This window comes from Procambarus clarkii, chromosome 35, assembly GCF_040958095.1.
Source record: "Procambarus clarkii isolate CNS0578487 chromosome 35, FALCON_Pclarkii_2.0, whole genome shotgun sequence".
Classification (NCBI taxonomy): Eukaryota; Metazoa; Arthropoda; class Malacostraca; order Decapoda; family Cambaridae; genus Procambarus; species Procambarus clarkii.
In genome coordinates, this window is record NC_091184.1 from 33,611,922 (window position 1) to 33,633,284 (window position 21,363).

Genomic DNA, 21,363 nt, shown 5'->3' on the forward strand with positions numbered 1-21,363 from the left:
ATACCTGGTACTCCTGCCCGTACTGCCAATAGATTTTAATTCCCAAAAGGGTGTATGGTTGGTAGAATTTTGATTTTGATACTTGGTAAATTTATGATTTGTTTCTACGGCCCATGCTTCTGATTTAAAAATGGAATTGCTATTAAGGATACCCGAAAACAAAATTTTTGAATTGATAAACTGGTGCAGCAGTTACAAAAGTTTATTCGACTAATTAAAAATAGCCAAGCTGTTATAAACTAGTTATTTGTATATCGAGCAAGCATTTATGCTGGTTTGGTTGCCTGTTTGTATATTCATTAAGGCTTTTATAGTGTTTGCTTAAGAGCAAATATTCCCACAAATTTGATACTATCAATGTACACAAAATTAAAATATCAAGGTTTATCCAAACGCGTTTCCGTAGCATTATTAAAAATAATAGTTGAACATGAAGCGTGTTAACGTACTTTATTTAGAATTTAAATATAATCCGACGAGAAAGCTGAAGGATTACACATGAAATTATCACTTTGGGGGAAGATATGATCAATTTTAAATGTTGGCAATGCTTGTTTCTGTTTTATTAACAAACTTAGGTATACACAGCAATGTGCTGCTACCCTATTCTATATGAAAGCTTACACAGTGTAGATAAAAAACTAGCTATAAGTTCATCTAATATTCCCATCTCACAGGATGGTTAGGCATACATGGAATCAGGGAAGCAAATACCAGCCTCAATACAAAACAAAATCAACTCTTGACTAAAAATCAGGAGAGAACATTAAATATAAGGCTGATCTAGTAGCCTCCACTAGCAAAATCTGGGTGATTTTTTTTGTTTAATTAACAAAATTAGGTATACGCAACGCTTACTAATGTTAGTAGCTACAATGAATTATTAATTACCATAGAAAGAGTAGATTTTAAATTAAATTTGACTGACGAATAAAGATGTAGCGAGAGCCGGCGTGAGAGGTTCGTTGTAACTGGTTTGCGGCAGGTAGACATGACCTGGACTTAGCCAGTAGCACAATGACCTTGTTACTAGGTTATCTTGTGCATTTTCCTGCCTTGATATCCTGAAGGTCATGGTTGTAAACTAGTATCATCATGATGCTACTGGGTTTCGGCTGCAATTACTGTGAATAATTAGCGGGCAGTTTTTTTTTCCTGAAGTGCCAGTTTTAGTTTAGTTCATTTATTATGCACCCCATACCCATCTTGTGTGCGGTAATGGAAAGGGTTACAGAGGCACATAATGGGCTCGGGGGACTGAACCCCCACAATACATTTAGCGCAAGTTGTGCCAGAAAACACAATATATGTCCAGATAGTGTGACGGAAGAGGTTCTGGATGTTGGACATGCAGTATTTTTTCTCTCTGAACTTTACAACGCATTATTCCAATTTAGATGTGAGAATTTCGTGTGTATGGCTGGTTTACTTATAGTTACAAATATTAAAGTTAAATTTGGTTTGGTATTAGACTAGTGAACCTCTCTACAGTTACATTTTAGTCCTGAAAATTGTCCAGGAAAAGGTACACTTTCCTTGTATATACACAGAAGCGGGGTATACCTTGGTGTATGTGTTTTATCATTTAGGTTTTATTTGGTGTTAGGTTTAAGGACCATTAACTGCGGGAGGGCTATTAAGGCCATCACAAATATACTTTGGTCCTAAACATACTCTAGGAACCAAAGTGAATATTTTGGGCATGTGTACACCGTTTGGCGTATATATATATCCTTTTTGAAAAGTGTTAGCTTGAACAGCTTTTGGCTGTGGACCAGAGAGCCCCACTGGTTTAAGTGGGCTTTCTCGGACTGTATAACCTCTAGCCTAGCGTATACCATCGCTCCTTACAATACCGGTCACGCGCGGACGCACATGAAGAGAACGTAGATGATTGTTTTATGAATGAGGGAAATGTGTTGTGAGAGCGCAATGGGAAGTGAAAACTGGACGGGCGTAATACAAAGAATACAGATTAAGCCCTGTAATTCGAAAATGTGCAATTATGTAACTTGTATATATTATAACCCATGGTTGATGGTACAGTATTAACATTTGTTACCTGTCGAATATTATTCACATGTGTATTAGCAGAAGAGAGGACGCAATTTAAACACGTTTTCCTTACAGTAGCTGGTTCATAATGCAGAAGAGTTGATTCATACATTGGCCACCAGAGTCGGATTTCCCTGTCGTTGAAGTGTAAACTTTACCTTACTCCCTTAACAATATATTAGTCGTCTTAGGGCAATCATCCAATTCATTATTATAACAGAAGTGGTTAATTGTTACAATTTTTATACAACCAAGATTTACCCGAGCATCTCGGGTAAATCTTGGCATCTTTACCCGGGCTGGAGTGTTGATGGAGGGGATTAACTGTACTGGCTCGCCTAGTACAGCAGCTTGCTGTCTGCCCACCCTTCTCTTGCATAATTTGTCACCTGGTCATAGTATGCTATTAACCTCGTGAAGCACGATTTGCCAGCCCGGAACTCCTGATGGTGGTGTGTTACAAAGCCCCTTCTCTCAAGATGTGCTACTAGATTTTTTTCCTCACGCTATCTCCATCACTTTGCAAGGTATACAAGTTGGGGACACCGGCCTGTAGTTCAATGCCTCTTGCCTGTCTTTTTTTATTTTATACTGGGACTACATTGAGCCGGCGGCTCTTTAAAGGCAGGCTGGGTCATTAATTATCAAACTGGGTCGGTTTATTTACGTGTCCGACATTTGTTGACACACGGAGCTCACCAGATGGCAGGTTCGTTAACATGCTCTCTTAACTGACAGTTACGAAGGGCAGCCGCGATACGCTAAAGACATTTGATGTTACTTGAACAAATAACTAAATGCTCCTAGATGGACAAAAAAATGCCAAACTTGCAGATAAACCACTTCAAGGGCGGCTGAACTGTGCTGTGTCGGGCCTTTTTATTTATTTATTTATTTATTTATTTATTTATTTATTTATATATATATATATATATACAAGAAGGTACATTCGGATTGTGAGGATACATAGCATAGTAATTACATTCTTGTAAAGCCACTAGTACGCGCAGCGTTTTGTCGCAGATGTGGTCATTCATACAAAGTTAACTAGCATAAATACTGTACATTTTCGTCTGACCTACAGAAACAGTGTTAGGAATCTAGAGCGCCTTCTTACACACAAGTTAGAGCTTATGAAAACTCATTTCCTGCAATGCAAAAATATTAGTGAAATACTGCTTAAACTTGTTTTTATTTAGTAACGTCGCTCTTTCAGTATTAAACTTGAATGTCGACTTAAACCTGTTTCAGAATTACTTCATCAATTTGTTTTAAGGTTTGAAAGGGCTCAGTGTTTAAAGTTTATATATGTAGAAATACAATATCAATACTAATAATATCCGTCTTGCAACCCCATTCCATTAAAATATCAATGTGGTATATAATAGGCAAGAATAATACATACTGATACGTGTATATCACTGGATAGAAATGACAGTGGAAGATTAAATCTATGTAATTAGATACTCCGTAATTATTATAAATCAATATTATTATTTATTATTATTATTATTATTATTATTATTATTATTATTATTATTATTATTATTATTATTATTATTATTATTATGTGTATTATTATTTATTTTTGCTAGACGCCTCATAATAGAAAACGGGGCTCCGTATTGTTTGTAGATCCTGTAATAGAAAACGCGGTGAAGTTCAAGGTGAATGGGGTCAGCGAGAGCCGCGGGCTGGGAAAGTTTTCCAGGAAATTCTCATCGGTCATATGTGTTTGTGGGTGCCTTTTCTCATATGCTTGAGTATGCAAAATGTTGCATATATATGTGTAACCCAATTAAAAGACCCATTTTAAATATTGGGATATTCATCGACGTGAAAATAGATAATGAGGCGTCAAGAGGGACTATATGGGCCCGCCGTCGGTTGTTTCATAACATGGGGGCCCCCGGCGTGGGCCCCTAGCAACACCAGCCAACACTCACCCTCGTGTGAAACTGCGTTTTATTGCCTTGTTTGTAGCTACGGGAAGAGAGCCATGATCGCGGTGTTCCGCGCTCATTATGTTCTTGTAAGACCTAAAATGATTCTGAAATCCCGGTGTTTAGATGGTGTTTATGCTGAGGTCTGGTTCTTGGGCCGCGCCTTCTGGTAGGCATAATATGCGCTGGCATATATGTGATCTTTTTAAACTATAGGTGGGATTTACCTCCGTCACACGCTAAAACATTCTGATACGAAAGGAAAACTTGTCTTACATTCCTTTATTGGCTGGAGTGTTTAATCGACATGTGAGTGTTTAATGGTGCTCGGTATGTGGGGTTTAAGCGTCTTGCATGCTCGTCTCCAAACTTGGATTTGTGTTGATTTCATTTTATAAATATAGGATTGGGTCTTGTGTGTATTGCTATCCGCTGACCTATCCCACGTGTTAGTTATTGTTCAAGCACTCGGGAGACTTTACCAAGACTCCCAAAATAGGTTTATTTATCTTGTCTAGTAAATTTCGTAGTCCTGAGGTTCCGGGTTCGATCCCCGGTGGAGGCGGAAACAAATGGGCAGAACGTCTTTCACGCTGATGCCCCTGTTACCTAGCAGTAAATAGGTACCTGGGAGTTAGACAGCTGCTACGGGCTGCTTCCTGGGGGTGTGTAACAAAAAGAAGGCCTGGTCGAGGACTGGGCCGCGGGGACGCTAAGCCCCGAAATCATATCAAGATAACCCTGCCTTCTTTCTATCGTCTGTTTTTTTTTTTCTCTCTCTCTCTCTCTCTCTGTATCCTAGTTGAGCACAGAGACAAAGACACTACTGTGCCTGACTTAAATATTTACTGGTCATTTCATCTGTTTGGGTTTGCTGTCATGTGCAGATGTTGGCCACATGGTTGAAGTTGTCTCTGAAGGAAGGAAGGAAGGAAGTAAGGAATGAAGAAAAGGGTGGATGGAAGATCCCCGTGGCGCAGTTTTTTTTTTTTTTTTTTTTAGTGGTAAATCACTCTGTCCGTGCTTGGTAAGCCATCTGGCCTGGGTTCATATCCTGGCCGGGGAGGATTGACTAGGCACAAATCCTTAACTGTACACCTCTGTTCACCCAGCAGTGAATGGGTACCTGATTGTTAAACGATTTGGCGGGTCGTATTACAGGGGAAAATTAAGATCAAGGACCTGCCCAAAATGTTATACATGCTAGTGGTTTCATAAGAATGTATGGACTGTTTTATATATATATATAAAGATATAGAAATAAAGTGTATAGGAGAAACCAATGAAACTATTATAAAATATCCAACACAAATGGAATTCAAATCGAAACATAATGATGAAATTCAGTAAAAAAAAAAAAAACAGTCGATACCTGAACCTTTTGTGAGTCACACCGTTCAGCATATTCTGTCAATGTCATATATCACCGTTAGATACAGTGAGAGAAACCAGATCATTGAAGATTTATAATATGTAAGATCACCAGTGTTGTGTACTCTCATAATTCTCTGTACCCTATTGAATATAAATAAAATTTTATGGGAGTATGGGCCCACATTTAAAGTATTAACCCGAAGTTCATAAAATTGCTTACTGATTATGAGATTTACAAAAATATATTTAAAATCAATGTCTGTGCAGAGGGAGCCGTTGTTATTTTATGTACTAATGGAGTGATTGAATATTGAGGATTGAGTGGAGTGATTTACTTTTTCGTTACCTACGAAATAGAGAGGTAACAACCAAGGTAAACATGTTCGTCACAGGGGTTATTTATGTGTGTGTGTGCTAGGCATGCTTCACTGTGTTATTAGATCAGTAACTAAAGTATATTGGTGCAGCCATTGGGAAGGACAGTTGCGTATGAGTAGCCTGCAGGACGCTATGGACCAACTCTCCTCCACTCTTGACACGGCCCTTGGCAGCCTCTCAGACAGGATTGAGCAACAGGTGAGATTTTTTTGTAATCTTTGATTTCATGTGTTCTTCTGGTTAAATTTTGAAATAACTTCTCGGTCATTCTCAGTAACTTTGGTCATTAAATAAATTGTTTACGTTGAGCTCTGTGTCATTTAGTGTGGATTAAATTACACTAAATTAGCATTTTGAGTTAATAAGGCAATCTGCTTCCACACAGACATTCTCAGATAATTTTTTTAGTAAAGACAAATTTATTATATGTATTGTTCAAACACTGATCCACAGCTATACCATACAATACTGTATAGTTTCAAACCTCGTATATGCTGTTCCCCATGATAATCGTACCTGAAAATAGTACATCAGTAATAAACTTTAGCCTAACATTAGCGTTTTTAGCGTTCTTTTTAGCGCTCATTAGCGTTCTGCTAATGAGATTCCCTCTGTAGGTGGAGGGTTCACTGCCACTGTGGATGAGGAACAAGAACAAGGCTGGAGGGGCTATGGGTTCTATGCCAGATGACTTGGGCATTGAGGCCATTTCCGGCAACCTAGGAGACGGCATCGACGATGGACTGGAGGTTTGTGGGTGCTTAGTGTTAGTTTGACTAAGATTTTGAAATTGGCAAAGCAAATCTTTTTAGGGGTCGACAACGGGCAAGCAGGGGTCTCGACAGTTGTGAACTGAGATATCTTAACAAGTCGTTGTCTACCAAGTTGCTGATGTCACATACATATATAATATGGAAAATAAGGCATTTTGATTTGAGTTTTAAAATGTAAGAATATGGTGTTTAAATACATTTGTTTATTTCTGGGCATTTATGTTACTTTATAAGTAAGGATTTTAGGCCAAACTATAGATGTATATTGTGTGTACGTAAACATGTTTTATATTTGTTTGCTGATACAGGTTCAATTTGAGGGCGACGGGGAACCCCTGGCTGGTTCAAGGTTTGATGAGACGTCTGGGAGCCCAGGGTCACACTCAGAGGTGACTGGGGTGGATCAGAGCCAGAGTCCTGACTATGCCCCAGGTTTCACCTTCAACCCATTCTTCCCCTTCGGTAAGTTTTACTCCTGCAGTAACTTTGTGAGTCATAGATTTTAGTACTAAGTCATGGGTAAAGATCCTGGATAAATCTAAGTACTGTACTTGCAGTATGTTCTTTCCCGTCACTAAGTTCATTTATTTAAAGCATTTACGCTCATTGAAGTTCAAATTGTTCTTCCCTTGTGTTAGGTAGAACAATCTAAACTTAAAATTCAAATTTTCTAAACGCCTCTAGTAATTACAACAGGCTATCTAGTTCATACATTTTTTCCAGTAAGTTCTAAACATCTCGAGTGGATTTTTCATCTGAGTTTAAATATTGACACTTAAAATGGTCTTCCTTATGACTTTCTAAGACACGAATCTTCACACGTAAATATGTCTACAATGCTCAGAAAAATATATATAACAATGATTGTTTCATTTGTTTCGGGTCTGGAAATGTTGTGTTGGTTGTACGGGAAGGCATTAATTAGTTATGTGTCGCAATATTTTTGTTTTAGTGTTGCATTGTTGTCTTTTGTTTATGAAAGTTGTTTTGCGTGGTGAAGTTATGTCCCTGGAAACACAAACCGTAAGTGTCCCTATTTTCTGCTTGTTACAACTTGTAATAAAGTTGTTACATCTTGGCTTAACGGGTTTATGACGTATTAGAACGTTGTTACAACTCGCTATATTGGTTGTTATAACTGGTTAGGAGGTGTTAAAACTTGTTTGAACGTTGTAGCAACGTCGTAGTTTCATTATGTGTTTGGCGGGGTAGCCCTTTGTACAACTGTTGTACATTACAATAGTTTTGCATTGTGGTATAATTAAGCAGTAATCAGTGTACTGGTTGATGCATTACGTTTGACACTGAACATCGTGGTGTTGTTTATCTCTCAGAATGTTTGGTAATATGTTTATTGTTTGTGATGTGTGTATATGTATGTATTAACACGATGTACTGAACGGGGTGAGAATAGCTTGAGCTACCTCATCCCTTTGTGTGTATTTTACATCAATAAACTTATTTCAATTTCAATTTCGTGGTGTTGTCTTTCAGGAGCCATGGGCAGACGACCTGGATTCAACATCTTCAATGGCATGAGCGGACGTCGTGTCTGGTGGAAGGGGTGAGTGTTACTTGATTTTGGGGTGTGTGAAGGATAAAGTCCTTCGTCATACCTATATACAAAAAGGCCTTTGGAAGACCAGATTTTGTGATAATGTTTGATGAGTGCTTGTTAGGAGTGTGGGTGAGGTGAGGGCGGACTTGTGGTTAGCAGTGGAAGCGTTACAGTCTGGCAGGGTCGTCATGCACGGGCTGTCAGGGTTCCGTTGTGATGACACCTGTTATCTACGCCTCTTTTCTTCCCTCAGATGATCACGTGCCAGAAACTCTTGTCATGGATGAATCGTGTGTAACAAATCTACTTAGTTTTTATGATAGAGCCATGAAGATTGCTCACGAGATGGTTGGGTCGACTGGGATTATATGGACCTTAAAAAAGCTTCCTGGCAAGAGTTCCATACTAGAAAGACTCTAGCATGTTCCAAGTTCTGGAAACTTGGAACATGCTGGAGGGGTGACAGGCAGACACGAATGAAGCAGTTTCTGACAGAAAGATGAGGGCTGCAATCAGAGGCATACTATCAGACTGGGAGAACTGTTACTAGTGGAGTATCACAAGGTTCAGCTCTTGCACCAGTGATGTTCATCGTCCATACGAACGATCTACCAGAAGGAATACACAACATGTTTGCCGATGATGCTAAACTACTTGGAAATCTAGAAACTTAAATGATTCGCATGCCCTTCAAGTTGACCTATATAAAATAAGTATATCTAGAGCAACACTTGGCAGATGAAATTCAATGTGAATAAATGCCACATAATGGAATGTGGAATAGAAGAAAGTAGGCACACAACCTATAAACTGAGAAATGTTTTAAAGGTTATTTAATAAGGAAAGGGGTAGTTCTGGATAGTAAACTGTCACCTGAAAACCTCATAATGAACTTTGTGCGAGTAGGCTACGCTACGCTTTCTAACATCAGAATAGCTTTTAAATACACGTAAACAGGAATATTAAGGAAACTGTTGACAACGTTAGTGAGACTAAAATTGGAATATGCAGCAGTTGTATGGTGCCCATATCTCAAGAAAACACATCAACAAACTAGAAAAGGTGCAAAGACATGCAATTAAATGGCTTCCCGAATTGGAAAAAAAGACCCACGAAGAGAGGCTAGAGGTGCTAAATGTCAATGCCAAAAGATAGGAAAAAGTGATATGATGACTACGCATGGAATAGTAACAGCCACAAACAACATTGACAGAAGGATTCTTGAAACCTGCAACTTTGAGAACAACTAAGAAAAAAGTCACTAATAACACTGTAAGAACATACTTGTTCGGAATAGTCTGTTTATTATTAATGATCAGACATTATAACTATCAAAAAAGTAGGACAATAAACCCTAACATTAAACTTTATGGTTTGAAGGGTATTATGATTAGATTTATTCACTTTTGGTATCGTCGGCGCATAGGTTTAAGATGTTGCAAAAAATCATTCATCGAGATTGTCACATGACACTCTTTTGTGATGTCAATCCTGACCTGCCCATGTTGTGCACGAACCATAAGCAGTTACTGTGAAAAATTGGGTGAAGCTAATCCCAAGCATATGGCCTCTTGCCTCGAACTGACAAGACAATTATAAATATAGATGAAAGAGTTTGGATGGAGACAAATACAATTTTTTTTTTTTTAAATTTTGCCCTGAGGGGCGAGTTTATTGGGCAGCGCCACTCATCTTGTGAGTGAACATACCGCCATAGCAGAATGTACAACACTCCCCAATAGGAAGAAAACCCGCTGGGTTGTTCATCCTGTCACTTGTACCCAGACACAGCTGGGACTTGCTTAACTGTCTCAAGTGAACAGCTCCTCAAACAAGATTAACATTTATCAACCCTTAAAAGCTTACGTTATCTTGCGGGTGCAAAATGGGGAAATCTTTTAAGAACAGTATCAATATTTGACAAATAGTGTTTTCCTAACTCAAACAATGTGGGGTTTATTATTCAGTTTCCTTTATTCTTGTGTTTTTAAGTATTCTCGGTGCATATAACTTGCCTGGAGGAGCTGCTGATGATTAACATGGTGGGTGTTGTGGTGGGAAGCTTGGTGGAGAACGGTGGTGGTGGGTGGTAAACTTGGTGGAGAACGGTGGTGGTGGGTGGTAAACTTGGTGGAGAACGGTGGTGGTGGGTGGTAAACTTGGTGGAGAACGGTGGTGGTGGGTGGTAAACTTGGTGGAGAACGGTGGTGGTGGGTGGTAAACTTGGTGGAGAACGGTGGTGGTGGGTGGTAAACTTGGTGGAGAACGGTGGTGGTGGGTGGTAAACTTGGTGGAGAACGGTGGTGGTGGGTGGTAAACTTGGTGGAGAACGGTGGTGGTGGGTGGTAAGCTTGGTGGAGAACGGTGGTGGTGGGTGGTAAACTTGGTGGAGAACGGTGGTGGTGGGTGGTAAACTTGGTGGAGAACGGTGGTAGTGGGTGGCGCGACTCTGGTTGGGAGGAGCATGGGAGGGCGGCCATCTCCCATGCCAGAGCATGGAAGGGGCCGGTGGCGACGTTCCAGTGGTTAACTGTGATGCTTCCCCCTCTCTCTCCCTCCCACCGCCACTCATCCCCCACCCTCCCCCCTCACAGTTTTATAATAAACAACAAGAACCAACACAAATGTTTCCTGATGTATATTTTTCCGAGTCTCCAAATTATAAGTGTTAACTGTTTAATATAATTTTAACAGGGAGCAGGTAATATTCTTAAACGAAAAGACTTATTAATCTTTGGAAGTTTAGTAAACAAAGTAAAGGTATGGGTTAGTAAACTTCCAGAGATATGGTTCCTTGCCCATACCTTTTGGATGTGGGTAGGAAGTATGGTGTGTGTGGGTAGGGAAAGGTGGGAGGGGGGGAGGGGAACAGTGTGAGAAAAGTGACTAGAGAATGAAGTGCAGCTGTCTTCCACTCTTAGGTTATTTGCTTCACCATATGCGAGGGTGGTGTGGTTCGCTACCCCTCCTCCCCATCACACACACACACACAGTGTGTGTGCTGAAAGAGTGTGCAGAGGCACTTTGCCTGCCACTCTCCATAGTGTATAGTAAGTCACTAGAGACGGGAGACCTACCAGAAATATGGAAGACGGCGAATGTGGTCCCAATATACAAAAAGGGCGACAGACAAGAGACACTGAACTACAGGCCAGTGTCCTTGACTTGTATACCATGCAAGGTGATGGAGAAGATCGTGAGAAAAAACCTGGTAACACATCTGGAGAGAAGGGACTTCGTGACAAATCGCCAACATGGATTCAGGGAGGGTAAATCTTGCCTTACAGGCTTGATAGAATTCTACGATCAGGTGACACAGATTAAGCAAGAAAGAGAGGGCTGGGCGGACTGCATTTTCTTGGATTGTCGGAAAGCCTTTGACACAGTACCGCATAAGAGGCTGGTACATAAGCTGGAGAGACAGGCAGGTGTAGCTGGTAAGGTGCTCCAGTGGATAAGGGAGTATCTAAGCAATAGGAAGCAGAGAGTTACGGTGAGGGGTGAGACCTCCGATTGGCGTGAAGTCACCAGTGGAGTCCCACAGGGCTCTGTACTCGGTCCTATCTTGTTTCTGATATATGTAAATGATCTCCCGGAGGGTATCGATTCATTTCTCTCAATGTTTGCGGACGATGCTAAAATTATGAGAAGGATTAAAACAGAAGAGGACTGTTTGAGGCTTCAAGAAGACCTAGACAAGCTGAAGGAATGGTCGAACAAATGGTTGTTAGAGTTTAACCCAACCAAATGTAATGTAATGAAGATAGGTGTAGGGAGCAGGAGGCCAGATACAAGGTATCATCTGGGAGAGGAAATTCTTCAGGAGTCAGAGAAGGAAAAAGACTTGGGGGTTGATATCACGCCAGACCTGTCTCCTGCAGCACATATCAAGCGGATAACATCAGCGGCATATGCCAGGCTGGCCAACATACGAACGGCATTCAGAAACTTGTGTAAAGAATCATTCAGAACTTTGTATACCACATATGTCAGGCCAATCCTGGAGTATGCAGCCCCAGCATGGAGTCCATATCTAGTGAAGGATAAGACTAAACTGGAAAAGGTTCAAAGGTTTGCCACCAGACTAGTACCCGAGCTGAGAGGTATGAGCTACGAGGAGAGACTACGGGAATTAAACCTCACTTCGCTGGAAGACAGAAGAGTTAGGGGGGACATGATCACCACATTCAAGATTCTGAAGGGGATTGATAGGGTAGATAAAGACAGTCTATTTAACACAAGGGGAACACGCACAAGGGGACACAGGTGGAAACTGAGTGCCCAAATGAGCCACAGAGATATTAGAAAGAACTTTTTTAGTGTCAGAGTGGTTGACAAATGGAATGCATTAGGCAGTGATGTGGTGGAGGCTGACTCCATACACAGTTTCAAGTGTAGATATGATAGAGCCCAGTAGGCTCAGGAATCTGTACACCAGTTGATTGACAGTTGAGAGGCGGGACCAAAGAGCCAAAGCTTAACCCCCGCAAGCACAAATAGGTGAGTACACACCTACCTTTATATATAAATTTATATACTGTATGTATATATATAAATACACACGAGGGGCGCGCGCAAATCTTGTTTTTAAAGGTGCAGGTTATAAGAATTCTTCTTTGTCAGTTTTGTAGATTCCTGTTATTGTTTACGGTGATCTTTCTGGTTTGGTTCACGGAGTAACGGCATCGCGCTCTACAGGCTCGAGTTCAATCCTCTAAAGTTCTAGACGAAATATATATACCATTAATGTATGGGTGGTGATGTTTATTTGAATAAAGAGTAAAACTGGGCGTGCCTTTCACCTACAGTGTAAAGCGGAAGTAGTTTCATATCAATTCAGGATTCCCATGGCCATGGAAAAATGCCGCAAAAGCCATGTAGGAAAGAAACTCGTGGATAAAACGATTATTTTTTATTTACAAAATGTGTTTTTTTTTAACTCTTGTCAGTATCTTTTTACTTCGTCTAGTTCCAATTTCCTTGCCTTTCCGTTATATAAACATTAAAGAATTAAGTCCTGGAGAATCGTGCAATTATCCTGGAAGTCGTGGAAAATAAACTCATGATTTGCATGGGAGCCTTGTGTCACGCGTGGGAGAATCCTGACAGTATGAGTGACAGGGGGGCACGTGCAGTATAATTATATGAGAAACTGCCGTCGACTTTGGTTATATTTTTGCTTGGTTAGCTTTTTACAGAACCCTTTTCTTTTTACAGAACCCTTTTCTTTTTACAGAACCCTTTTCTTTTTTACAGAACCCTTTTCTTTTTTACAGAACCCTTTTCTTTTTACAGAACCCTTTTCTTTTCACAGAACCCTTTTCTTTTCACAGAACCCTTTTCTTTTTACAGAACCCTTTTATTTTTACAGAACCCTTTTCTTTTTACAGAACCCTTTTCTTTTTACAGAACCCTTTTCTTTTTACAGAACCCTTTTCTTTTTACAGAACCCTTTTCTTTTTACAGAACCCTTTTCTTTTTACAGAACCCTTTTCTTTTTACAGAACCCTTTTCTTTTTACAGAACCCTTTTCTTTTTACAGAACTCTTTTCTTTTTACAGAACCCTTTTCTTTTTACAGAACCCTTTTATCTTCACTATCGTTTTATGCTTTCACCGTCTGTGCTATAGTCTGTCTGGCCCTTTATGTTGCAGACATCACCACTGTCCTTGCTGCAGGAAGGTGATTTGAGATCAGCGAACCGCAGATGATTGCACGCGATTAGTGAATTGGGGAATTGCAAGGAATGGCGAATTCTTGCGGTGATGATAAGTCTCCCACTGTGTGACAAAAATATATATATCTTGGCAGGAGCTTTAATACAGTCCATGTCACTGATCTATGCATGTGTTGTACTAGAAGTAGTAGCATGCATGCATACATACATTCATGTATACATTCACGTTCATCATGCATGAATGCAAACATACACACAGAGCTGTATGCAGGCGATGAGTCACAATAACGTGGCTAAAGTATGTTGACCAGACCACACACTAGAAGGTGAAGGGACGACGACGTTTCGATCCGTCCTGGACCAGAGCTGTACTCACCTAGTTGTAGTTGCGGGGGGTTGAGCTTTGGCTCCTTGGTCACAGCTCTGTGTTTCTCCTCCTGAGTTACACAACAGTTATCAGCTAACACATGGGAGGGAGCTGTACCAGCTAACACATGGTGAGGAAGCTGTATCAGCTAACACATGGTGAGGAAGCTGTATCAGCTAACACATGGTGAGGAAGCTGTATCAGCTAACACATGGTGAGGAAGCTGTATCAGCTAACACATGGTGAGGAAGCTGTATGAGCTAACACATGGTGAGGGAGCTGTATCAGCTAACACATGGTGAGGAAGCTGTATCAGCTAACACATGGCGAGGGAGCTGTATCAGCTAACACATGGCGAGGGAGCTGTATCAGCTAACACATGGCGAGGGAGCTGTATCAGCTAACACATGGCGAGGGAGCTGTATCAGCTAACACATGGCGAGGGAGCTGTATCAGCTAACACATGGCGAGGGAGCTGTATCAGCTAACACATGGCGAGGGAGCTGTATCAGCTAACACATTGCGAGGGAGCTGTATCAGCTAACACATGGCGAGGGAGCTGTATCAGCTAACACATGGCGAGGGAGCTGTATCAGCTAACACATGGCGAGGGAGCTGTATCAGCTAACACATGGCGAGGGAGCTGTATCAGCTAACACATGGTGAGGGAGCTGTATCAGCTAACACATGGCGAGGGAGCTGTATCAGCTAACACATGGCGAGGGAGCTGTACCAGCTAACACATGGCGAGGGAGCTGTATCAGCTAACACATGGTGAGGGAGCTGTATCAGCTAACACATGGTGAGGGAGCTGTATCAGCTAACACATGGCGAGGGAGCTGTATCAGCTAACACATGGCGAGGGAGCTGTATCAGCTAACACATGGCGAGGGAGCTGTATCAGCTAACACATGGCGAGGGAGCTGTATCAGCTAACACATGGTGAGGGAGCTGTATCACGCTTGCCTGCTGGTGGTCTGTTTTTGCTGTGGTGCCCGTCATGCGGGTGAGGTGTCGCCGGGTGTGGAATTTCCTTGGTCGGGATGTACAAGGGAAGCCCGTGCTTGTGAGGCGTTGTGGAACGAGTCCTGGGCGTTGGGGCAAGGGTGTGGAAGTTGTCGTTGATGAACGTAGTCGTCGTGGTGATGGTGTTTTGGGGGAAATGACGAGGATCGTGAGTCGAGAAAGGTGGTGGGTGTTTGTGGCTGATCATGTGCTGTTACTTGTACTGGGTGGTCCATGGATGTCTGGACAAGAGTCCTTTTTGGGTTATCCTCACGTTAGCCTGTGTCAGTCATTGAGAGGTAGCGATAGACTGCCTCCATTCAGACAGAAAAACTTCAATGCAGGGTTATTCTTGAGATGATTTCTTGAGATGATTTCGGGGCTTTTAGTGTCCCCGCGGCCCGGTCCTCGACCAGGCCTCCACCCCCAGGAAGCAGCCCGTAACAGCTAACACCCAGGTACCTATTTTACTGCTAAGTAACAGTGGCATAGGGTGAAAGAAACTCTGCCCATTGTTTCTCGCCGGCGCCTGGGATCGAAAACACTGACCAAATTCACCGCATACTAAAGTTGACCTGAATACCGTGATGTACCCAATTTGCTAAAATGGATATGCCAATCTCGGCTAATCAGATTATCCGTCAACTATGGTACTGGTTCAATGTTCTTAGGGAAAGGTTTTAAATCTCTTCAGCCCATTATACTCTATGTAGCTGTTAGTTTCCATTAACCCGTAAACTCAAATAACCTTCCATAAACGATGGATTGTTTTTGTAATAAATGCTAATAATTATTCGGTGTTTTCTGAGCTGCATTGTTGTATTAATCAGTTATATTTATTCACACGTCAAATCCACACTACAAACTTGTCTACATATATTCCAAAACTGACAAACAAAAAAACTATCTTTTCCAGAGCAATAACCTGCTGGACAGTTTGCCAACTTAAACCATTTGAACAAAATTAACGTTCATTTCATAACATAATTGAACACAATATTTAGCTAAAATTAAATGGGTAGCCCTTCTTTAGTCGTAGTTAGCATTCCTTTGCCCGACGAGTCCGCTAGATATAGCGGTGAACACTGTTGTTGTTGTTATAGATTCAGCTACTCGGAACAAGTTCCAAGTAACACGGGCCATGGTGAGCCCGTAGTGGACTTACCTGGCACAGGAGCGGGGTTGTGGCTGGCCTGGTGAACCCTTTTGTTGTGTCTTGGAAAATGTTTGGGTGTGATGGAGTTACTTCCTGTCTCCTTGGGATGGGAACAAGGCGACCTGCTCTTGTGGGGTGGGAGGGAGGTAGCTTATTCTTCCAAGGCGGACGATGAGTCAGTGACGTGGTTGAAGATAGTGGTCCAGGTCCTCACACACGACTTGATAATGGTCCACGACGGACCGAAACGTCGTAATTTCGCATTCTTCTGATGTGTGGTTTGCTCATCTTATTCTTCCAATAAATAACACCGACTCCAAAGAATCATCAAACCCTGAATCATCACACAATGGTAACTTAATCGCTACAGTCTTCCTCCTGAAACTTCAGCTGCAAGGAAGAATTAATTTGATATTTAAATCCTTAAAAGAAAACCCAACTGGTACAGTAGCAGTGTTGGTGTGTAAATTATATTCTTGCAAAGCCAGTGAAGGAACATTTAAAGAAACTGTATGTCAACATTACAGCCATTACCAATGAACTACAAAAAAATGAGAAGAGAACCAGTTCTACACGAGCACACATCTTCATCGGCTGCCTGGTACAGAGATGTTTGGTACAGCTTTCTCTTAACACATCCCCATCAATGCCTGGTACATTGATGGTACCGGGTACAGGTCACCCACCTTCAGTGGACACCACAAAGGAGGGAATTCAGACAGTAAAGAGACCACGACTCATATGCTTGAGAAAGAGAGAATCAACTCACACGAAGCGGTAAATATTGTGGACGACCAAGCAGACATTCCTTTACCTACTCCTTACTCAACTGTAATCAGTTCCAGCAATCGACTTGAAAATGGTCCAGGACGGACTGAAACGACCTTTTGTGCCCTCTGTAATGCTTTTGCGCTACCGCTCACAGGATGAGTATGGGGTGCATAAAACAGTCATCGTCCCTTCACCTTCTAGTGTGTGGTCTGGTCAACAGTTCCAGCAGTTAAGGTTCCACCTACAAACTGACGGTATCACTACCAGATGATACCGTCTCATTCTTAAGCTCATTCTTTAACAAATACTGTTTACCTCTTAATAACACTACTGCAATTCCAATCATTAATTCAAGTAAAAATCTGTGTACAAAAAATAAATGTATTTTTGAAGTACAGAGAAAGAAAAGTTCCCCGAATAGGAACGAGGTAACCAAATCCTGGTGTGTGGGAACGATGTCACCTACTTCTTTAATTGTAATTATTTATGATGGGCGAGAACGCGGCACTTAACCTGCTCCTGATGGATGTCAACGAGGCACTTAACCTGCTCCTGATGGATGTCAACGAGGCACTTAACCTGCTCCTGATGGATGTGAAAGGGATGGAATCCTTAGGAATGGAATGGATACCTACTTCTGAGGATGGGAATGAGGCTATGCCTACATGAAAGGGCCGGGAATAGGAGAGAGAGCCATGCTTTAGCATTACATATATATCGGCTCTGTGAGCATGGTGTACTGACGGGCGGCCCATTCCACCAGGGCTGGTTCAGTCGAACGCTGATTTGAGACATTCATTAATCATAAGACAGAAAGGAACTATCAGGAGAAAGCTCCTAGCCAATATAGCACTTAGAAGGTATCGTTATAAGGATTTGGGATGAAACGGGGGAAGGGGGCGGGGAAGGACAGTGGCCCAATCACTAGTTGGGGATTGAAGACCGACACGCTCTACCGTCCAGCCCAAGTGGATAGGATCAGTAAAAGAGGAGAGTAGATGGTGGATAGCGTTTAACTAGGAGCAGCGTTAACGTGTCTTAACGTAAACAGGGAGGATGATTCCTCATTGATAACAAGTCTTGTTATATTAATACAGTATTTCCTAAATATGTGTTTTAACAATTCTTCACGACTCCGACCGGAAAATTGTTAACAATTTTATTTTCTCATATATATATATATATATATATATATATATATATACCTTAAGTCTCGTATATCCATTAGTTTCTTAGTCATTACAGGCGAAATGTTAGCTACAAATAATGTTTACTCGGGTATTAGTGTTTATATATATTTATTTATATATACAAGGTTACATTGGGTTTATGAGAGTACATAGCATGTGTTGTTTTCATTCTTGTAAAGCCACTAGTCCGCACAGCGTTGCGGGCAGCGTGTATGTGGTGGGCTGTCAGTAGAGTGTGATACAGTTAGCCAGTGTAGTGAGGATGGAGGGTGGGAAAGTGTCTCGCTACACCTCCTGGAGCCAGTCATTACTGTCATCAACATAACGGAGGAGGAGGAGCAGTGGAGCCTGCAGGGGTAGGGGGCGGCAGCCTGTCTGTGGTGGCTGAGGGGCTTATCTGTAGAGGCTAAGGGTAGGGGGCGGCAAGGGGCGCCTGCCTAGTGGCTGAGGTGCTGTCTGTGGTGGTTGATGGGCGTGTCTGTAGAGGCTAGGGGTAGGGGGCGCCTGTCTGTGGTGGCTGAAGTGCTGTCTGTAGTGGTTGGTGTGCCTGGCGGGCGTGTCTGTGTTGGCGGCTGACGGGCCTGTCTGTGGTGACGGCTGAGCTTGTACTCGACTAGTTGTACTTGCGGGGTGGTATAAGCTTCACTCAGCTGGTGTACAGGTTCACGATACTTTTGAGCGCTTCCTCATATCCCCAGGTCTTTCTCAAGTCTTGTTTTGCCTAGCACAAGAAAGCCTACTTTTTTTTAAGCTGCACTTTGAATTTTATTTGCAAGTAATCGGCAAAATCTAAGTCAATTGTATTTCTCCATTCTCACACGCGATAACTCAAAATATTGGCCATACTGGAGAGCTGTCAGCTTAATTTTGTATTTTTTGTTAACTTTGAAAACTCCAGTCACATTATTTTAATACATAGCACATATTATTTGATGTCATTATTGACATTTCCTATTTTGAAAGTAACCGAAGGGGTCTATTAGCGATTTTGCTATTTTGTTCATGGGTCACAAATGGGGTCAAGTCTCTTCGGAGGTCAGGTCAGGTCGGTGACTGTAAATGCAAGGTAATAGACACGGGACCCATGGATTGTTTCAAGCGTAGACTAGACAGGTATGTGTATGTATGTGTATATAAATAGGAGTTGCCTTGTAAGGACCAATAGGCCGACAGTTTCCCTTAGTTTTATGCTCCTCTTAACTCCATGGAAACAACAGCTGAAATTCTCCATTGTTCGTGGAATAATATTCTCCTACTCTCGTTATTCTTCCGTAATTGACGTATCTTGAGGTTATCTTGAGATGATTTTGGGGCTTAGCGTCCCCGCGGCCCGGTCCTCAACCAGGCCTCCTTTTTGTTACACACACCCCAGGAAGCAGCCCGTAGCGGCTGTCTAACTCCCAGGTACCTATTTACTGCTAGGTAACAGGGGCATCAGGGTGAAAGAAACATTTTGCCCATTTGTCTCCGCCTCCACCGGGGATCGAACCCGGAACCTCAGGACTACGAATCCGAAGCGCTGTCCACGCAGCTGTCAGGCGCCCTGACGTGCTTGAGAACGCTGTGTAGAGACTTTGGTGTGTAGCCGGTCGGCCGAGCGGACAGCACGCTGGACTTGTGATCCTGTGGTCCCGGGTTCGATCCCGGGCGCCGGTGAGAAACATTGGGCAGAGTTTCTTTCACCCTATGCCCCTGTTACCTAGCAGTAAAATAGGTACCTGGGTGTTAGTCAGCTGTCACGGGCTGCTCCCTGGGGGTGGAGGCCTGGTCGAGGACCGGGCCGCGGGGACAAAGCCCCGAAATCATCTCAAGATAACCTCAAGATAACCTGTAGTTGTCACGTGACCTACTGACATACAGGCAGCCAGCCACCCTCCTGCTGGTGCTCGGTACGGGGCGGTACACACGGGTTGTCTCCCTGACTTTCATTTATACCAGGCACCAGCAGGAGGAAGCAGGGAACGACGATGTAGCAGACAGTTTGCCGCGAACGTCCACTGTGGCGTTCGTTGAACCTGGCTAACGGTCACAACACTTCCATCACTCAGTCCCTCTCATTCATCCGTGTCTCCCTCTCCTTCGTGACTGTCAACAGCCTCGCCTACGCCCGGCAACACTGCGCTCTCCTCATTCCTACCTGTCATCTACATTTGTTTCTTCCCTATATTGGTCATCATTCCTTCAGCCATTCATTCCTATGTCATTCCTTTCCATCCTTTGTCTTGCTTATTCCCACCACAAGAATACCAGTTGTTCACCCACACAGAGATCTTAACGGGTTGATTTAATGTTGTTTGATTTAATATAGGTTTGACAGCCACCATCTTTGATGTAAGATTGTGAGCCCGTGCTAGGAAGGGTTTCTGTATATGCTAGGCTATTTATTTCATTCACTTGCATCTTTGGGAGTATAAATACATCTGTTCACCCGGGCGGAAGATGAACATTAGCTTTGAACATCGCCACACAGCTGTGCGCCAGGTTTTGGGAACCTAAGATTGTGCTTAAGTGAAGCACCACATTACTGCTATCTCTCTCTCTCGGCTTCCACTACACGTCCACTTTATGGCACGCAAGGATCAAATAAAATAGTATTTCCTGAATATCTATTGTCTGAATATCTATTCCTGTATAAGTAGTTAAGTAATGTAACTGTAGTTTAATTTTAATTTTATGCCCTGTCATGCCGCAAATCGGCATAACTAGACCGATTGATTGATAAAGATTAAGCCACCCAAGAGGTGGCACGGGCATGAATAGCCCGTAAGTGGTGGCCCTTTGGAGCCATTACCAGTATCATTTGATGATACTGGAGATCTGTGGAGGTGCGACTGCACCCTGCGTGACGGGAGATGTCTCCCGGACCAAATGGTGACCAGATGGTGTCCGAAGATTAAGCCACCCGAAAGGTGGCACGGGCATGAATAGCCCGTAAGTGGTGGCCCTTTGGAGCCATTACCAGTATCATTTGATGATACTGGAGATCTGTGGAGGTGCGACTGCACCCTACGGAGAGGTCGTGACCTCTCTCTAACTAGACCGAACCCAACCGTTATATAGATGGACTCCGTCCACAGCTCTGATGATTCAAGCTGCGCCGTCGTGGCTAATGTTGA

General features: G+C 42.4%; 1 protein-coding gene across 1 annotated transcript in view; it reads left to right on the forward strand.

Moving 5' to 3' along the window:
* LOC123768378 (transforming growth factor-beta-induced protein ig-h3) overlaps nt 1–21,363 on the forward strand; it is a 47,046-nt gene that overhangs the window by 1,562 nt on the left and 24,121 nt on the right. Inside the window, exons 2-5 of the mRNA XM_045758837.2 lie at nt 5,840–5,948; nt 6,368–6,499; nt 6,832–6,985; nt 8,018–8,087. Of these exons, the coding sequence (XP_045614793.1) occupies nt 5,840–5,948; nt 6,368–6,499; nt 6,832–6,985; nt 8,018–8,087 (465 nt within the window). The remainder of the gene's footprint in view (nt 1–5,839; nt 5,949–6,367; nt 6,500–6,831; nt 6,986–8,017; nt 8,088–21,363) is intronic.